Below are 6,227 nucleotides of genomic sequence, written 5' to 3' on the forward strand. Positions count from 1 at the left end.
TTAGACTCGGGAGAGGGATGCCTAACCCCTTTCTTCTTCCATTCGAGACTTATTCGGACTGGTTAGACCAGTTCCTTTGGGTTGAGGGAATCACTATTGAGCCAAAACTATTTTGATGTTGTTTTCGGAGGTCTCATCACCTCTATTTATTAAACCAATGAGTCGCGATTCCATTTTCAATCAGTGAGACGGTTTTTTTATGCCCATAAAGGTCATTGTATACTTTCATTTGGGAAAACAAATTAACAAGTAATACTGTTGCAAAGTACAAAGGGTGCTTTAGTAAAAATCAGATTTGGTTTCACAAAACCATCCTTGTAGCCATGCATTGGGAATATCTCTCTTTAAAAAAACATACAACTATGAAGGTTTTCCAATGTACAGTTTAAATCTATTCCCAACAAATTGTTCCCACATCCTTACCCACGGAACACATGAAGCTTACTAGTATACAATTTTTAGGGTAGGTTTTAATAAATTATGCAAAACTATTTTAGCCTTCTTAAATGACCATTCTTTGAAACATTGATTTTAAGACCAGTAAAACTCCACAATCAACCATGAGTGACCATGCCAATTTTCCTTCAATCCTTCCTGCTAAGCTAAGGTATGGATTCCACGTGGAGTATTGTAAACAAATACTGACGTGTTCATCACTAATAAGTTGCATATCCCGGTGTACATAATTCCATTCCGTGATGATGCAGTCCGATCAAGTATAGATACACAAAATAATGCAAACTTTATTTCCGTTTTTGGCAATTGCTCTTTTATGAATATTTTAAACTGTTTTGCCTTGGAGTAGTTTTTTTTTTTTCTTGATTGGGTGTAATTTGGGTCTAGTGTTATTTTGGTTCCAAACTTTAAAATTGGTTTTGAATTTTTAAGTACCAATTGCCGTTAATTGTGATTTGAAAATACACAAATATCCTGCCTCTTTTATTCAAGAAAATTAGGGTTATATCTGAGTAGGTATTCTACTAATCCCAACTTTCTCGAGCTATCACATTTTGACTGTTTGGGATTCTAAATTGTAACGTTTTAAAATTCGGGTAACGTTTGGCAAATTTTCCTCCGAATCTCCGCCCAACAAAAACCTGTTCCAACCAGCATCGTCAGTGTCGGTATACTTTTGTTTTCGGATGCAGTGTAAATGAAAAGGGAAAAGAGTGCATAAAATAACATTCTTTCCATTTATTTTCATCAACTCAGACTAAGGTTTCACCGTGTAGAAACAACGGTAAACAACACCACCCACGGCTTATCCAGTAGCCTCAAGACCACTAACAAAAAGCGAAGCAAAAACAAGCATTTGTTTTTTGCCAAGGGCCAGACCAACCTCGACCCCACCATCTCCATCTCTGCTCTCTACCATGGAGAACGCTCCACTCTTCCATACCGACGCTATCTCCACCTTTCTGGGCTTTCCCCACCCGAAATCAATGTCATAAACGCTCAACTTAGGCGACCAGGAGACTGAAACTACTCTCTCGGACCTTGCAGCAGCCGTGATTGCTGAATCAGTCTCCGCCAGATCTCTCAGGACTCCGTTATCCAGCTGCTTAACAGTCTTATCGATTGCCTCGACTGCTACAGCCATCCCATCTTCTCCCATTAACTGACTCATGTCCACGGTTACGAGGTTTGCTCGAATGCAATTACCAAAGTAAGTCATAGGAACAGGTGGGTCTAAGCGAGTCCTGCAACCTGCAGAAAATACGAAGTGAGCCTTCCTCCTGCTTGTGTCTTCTGCTTTAACCAGGCAAATCCACACATAGGCGCAGGCCAAAGCGTACCGCGTTGTATGCTTTGCGTATTTTTCCCCATCTGGTCCACTAACAACCCATCTTCTGAGCCGCTCAACATCGCTCGAGCTGAGCACGAACGTGGCTTGGACAATGTTGAACAGATCTCTGTTCTCTGATAATTTCAAGCTTCGGTTTTGAGACTTGGGCTCGGACAGGTTCGACTCCAGCAACCTTGTCAAGAGGAGTCTCTCGATTCCTTGAGAATCTTTGATAATTGTTCTGTCGTAGGACGGCCTTGGCGATGGGTGGTCACCTCCTCCTCCAAGCCTACAGGACGAAGCCCATTCCTTCATGAACAGAGTTATCGTGTTACCGTCGGCGACCGCTTGGTGGACAGTAATTCCGACGCAAACGCCGCTGTTTGGAAAGGCTGTGACTTGTAGGGCCATGGCAGAGGCTAATGTGTCAGAGGTTGGCAAGTCAGGGAGGAGGGACTGGTATTCATTGACGTCCCACATGTAGTTCTTAGCAGAGAAACGATGGAAATCGCTGTAGCACTCAGCTAAGGTTAAGCAGACAGAGTCCTCGTCAATGAAACGGAGGACGGGCTTCTCAGATTCTCGTGGCCAAGTGAGGTTTCCAGCAAGAGCATAGAAGTGCTGGAGAGTGAGAGAGAGGGAGTGCTTGATGTTGTGAAGTAGCGTTTCTGTGAAGTGGGTTAGCCGGAAGAAGTAAAGGATCTGGAGGGGTGGGTGTCTTAGCCATTGTAGGTCGAAGAAGGTAAGAGGGAGTGACACTTCGGTGACTGACTGAGGTGGAGGAGCGACGGAGAACATCTCCAGAACCTTTACTTTGGGTGGAAGTGCCCCCATTAGAGCCTGATGTGACGAGAGAGAGAGATGTAGAAGTTGTCTTGAAATATTGAAACTGCAAAGGAAAGAAAATGGTGTGGTCAGAGATGCTTTGTGATGAAAATAGGACAGTAGACTCCATAATATATATAGATGAAGTGGGATGAGAGTTCACATCACAGTAGATGGTAGCAAAGAGGGATAATAATTGACACGTGAGACGTTCCCATACAGGATGAAATGTAGTGTGAGACGTTGTGGGGCGCAAATCTGAACTCGTGGGATAATAATTGACACGTGAGACAATTCAATCATTCAATTACGTTCACAGTAGATGGTAGCAAAGAGGGGAAAAACTTGGACTATTTGGAAGTAGGAACAGCCCGGATCTCATACCCGGAGGATACCACAGCCACACACATGGCTTATACATAATAATTAAAGATATCTTTTATTGAATTCACATCTCCACCCTGCAACGCCTTACATTACATCTTGTCGTGTATTGAGTATATCTATCTCACAATGATGATATCATCAGTTCTGAGATACTATCAGAAAATGTTTTCAATACACAGCGGCATGTGGTGTGGGGTGAGAGCGGATGTAGGGTAAATTTGATGATAAAATATTACTGGGTTGACCCTGTCCCCCTACTCGTCCCATCACTTTCTCATTCCCTATTCACGTTGCTCAAAACGGAATACTACTGAAAAGGATTCCAATGAATCAATGTGATAAAAGTGGTTGCATGCATTTTTAAAATTCTTGAGAGGTTTCGAATTTTTGATTAATTGTTCAAGTTCGATGGCAATTTGATTCGTCCCATGGGACTCCATCACTGGTTGGGGGGAAGTTCGAAACTCTAGGGTAAATTTGTAAATTACAATTTTCCAATTAAGAATGACTGGGCTGGGTTGGAATTTTTAGCCCTGGTGGGGTTTTTGGCGGGGCATTTCAGTTTGGGGTTGAGGATAAGGGCATACAAAACCCTGCTTTGCCTGGCCTTATTGCCATTCTTAAGCATAGATTAATATTTTAATTATCTTTTCTTTTCACAGCAAACAAACTATTTATTAAGATTTAGGAATGGCAACAGGGTGGATTTGGAGCAAGGATTATGTTTCCTGTTCTCGGTATTCACGGTGGAAGCAGTTGTATAAGTGCATGCCATTGTGCTTCTGTTGAACTTCTAGCTTAAGACTTAAGGTTGTGTTTGGTTGCAGTATAAATTTATTTATACCAGTACAAATGAAAGAAATGTAAATTCTTGTTTAATTTTTTTGGATTTTATTTTATTCTGGTTCATATCTTAATTTACTTTATTTATACTGTAATCAACAAAGTAAGCTAAAATTTGAAACAATAATATGTCAGAATTTACACTCAAATAATTTATATTGTCATGGCTTTGCATCAGTGCAAATTTATTTGCACTGCAACCAACCACAACCTTTTGTCCAATTGCTGCTATTACCCTGCACTCACTTGTGATTAGAATAAAAGAACTTGGCTTCAATGCTCACAAGATCGTGTTTACACCATTCCACAATCCCTTACAACTTTGTATTGGGAATATCTCCTAATGAAAAAAGCATACAAGTACAGAGATATTCTTAATGTATGACTATAAAAACTGTGCCAATAGTGTGAAAAAAGTCTTCCTAGCAATGAAGCTAATGTCAAAAGAAAATGGGATTATAACATATAAGGGCAACTTTTGGGCCCTAATATCAATAGAAGCAACAAATTTAATAAAATTTCAAAAATAAGTTAAATTTTTTTAAAAATAATATAAAAAGGGGGCAAAGTTAATGTTCATATTCTTCTTGTTGTAGATTATTCTTCAGAGCCACCCGTCGTCGCCTCCGACACACCTCCGCCTATGTTCAATATCGCAACTTCCGCCCACCTCCGCCTTTGCCTCACCTTCGCCTCTGCCTCCATTGGCAGAGGTGATGGTGTCAGGAAGAGGTGAAGGCAGAGGTGACGACGCTGGCGGATGGTAGACCAGTGCTGCCGTTACCCACTTCCGGAGCTGAAGATCGGCGGAGGTGGCGGTGTTGGACAGAGGCGGAGGCGTGCCGGAGGCAGTGACGGGTGGCTCTGAAGAATAATCTACAAGAAGAATAAGATGAACAATAACTTTGCCCCTTTTTATATTATTTCTAAAAAGTTCAGTTATTTTTGAAACTTTATTAAATATATTACTTTTATTGATATTAGGACCAAAAGTTGCCCTTATCTGATATAATCCCAAAGAAAATCAGTGATGCTACAATGTGTAAAAACCATATCCACATTGTAATCCAAAGAGTTGGAGGCATTGCTATCCCTTATTTTCTCTACAGGCTTTCCTTGTAGAGTACTGACATTGTTAACTGCTATGACTATGTTCATGGGATCAGGTTTGATATTCTCCAACAACTTTTTGTTACGAACTTTCCACACAAGCCTAAAAGCGATAGAAACCTTCTCCATAAGTAAGGGTCTCAATGGGCTGGTTTTGGATTGGATCCCGTCTAGTCCAAAATCAACTTGGATTGATTGGACAGACCAACAAGACATTGGATTTGACAAATTCGGTCCAAAATATTTATTAGATTGGACTGGATCTGGTCTGTCCGCAACAAATTTATATTGGATTGAGTTTGATTAAGCCAATATCTGATCCATTAATATAAGATAAGAATATATTGTCAATGGACTGGATTTGGATTAAACCAATCTAAATCAAAATAAATTTGAACAGATTGAATGGTCCAAACATCAAATTAGACCAATCCAATTTAGTCCAAAATTGGACCAAATCCATTTCAATTGACATCCCTATCCATTAGTACGTTTTTTTTATTTGCCTTTGATAAGGAAACAGCTTACCCTATATATTGCCATACAAGGCCAGCGGTATGGATTGTGACTTCTTGTAAGAACTGATACAATAAAAGCAAGTGGTAGATCGAATCAATCTTTTTCAAAGAAAAAGAGGGCATATATCAAACACACAAATTACTAACACACAAATTTTGTCCTCATGTGTGTATGGACAATTTTAAATAACAAAGAAATTGGTGGATCCCACCGTGTGTAAAAGACTAAAGATTGAGAGTTTGGACAATTTATTTGTGTACATGTTGTTCTTAGTTCTTACACTAGAACGTCTTATATTATTTAGATAATGGGCTCTCCAGTCTCCACTTGTCAAAAGGGAATTTATGTTTGATTTGGAGAAAAAGGTAGGGAAAGGAAAGGTAGGGTGCCAATTAATTGATTGGTGAGGTCATCTATTGGTCGTAATGGAGATATATGGGATTGAATCCCGCTTACACATGGGTTGGGGTGTGGGTTAGCCCCCGTTGTATACCCCTTCAAAAAAAAAAGAGAAATTTATACAAATTTTGTAAAGGTTTATGTATTTTTCTCTTTCTTTCATTGTTTTCTTCTTTCAAACCAAACACATCAGTCTATCTTATGGATTTTTTATTAATTTTTTGAATTTTATTTTCCAACAACTCCACCTATCATATATAGTTTACAACCCTCTTGAATTTTAATTCATTCTACTAGTGGAGGAGCCTGCTTCGCACATTTTGGCTCGAGAATCGTGTAGGCAATTGATTTCGTTTTA

At 39.7% G+C, this 6,227-nt stretch overlaps 1 protein-coding gene across 1 annotated transcript; it reads right to left on the reverse strand.

Moving 5' to 3' along the window:
• Positions 1–1,170: 1,170 nt before the first annotated feature.
• LOC148844168 (malonyl-coenzyme A:anthocyanin 3-O-glucoside-6''-O-malonyltransferase-like) lies at positions 1,171–2,719 on the reverse strand. Its single transcript, XM_088959953.1, has one exon. It carries the CDS (start codon positions 2,618–2,620, stop codon positions 1,262–1,264), a length of 1,359 nt encoding a protein of 452 aa, XP_088816079.1. The 5' UTR covers positions 2,621–2,719; the 3' UTR covers positions 1,171–1,261.
• Positions 2,720–6,227: the final 3,508 nt, after the last annotated feature.

The sequence above is a fragment of the Nelumbo lutea genome, chromosome 8 (assembly GCF_056320005.1).
Source record: "Nelumbo lutea isolate HS-2025 chromosome 8, American lotus-T2T, whole genome shotgun sequence".
NCBI classification, from domain to species: Eukaryota; Viridiplantae; Streptophyta; class Magnoliopsida; order Proteales; family Nelumbonaceae; genus Nelumbo; species Nelumbo lutea.

Coding starts and splice junctions, on each gene's coding strand:
- LOC148844168 (XM_088959953.1), bottom strand. CDS start 2,620: ATGGGGGCACTTCCACCCAAAGTAAAGGTTCTGGAGATGTTCTCCGTC.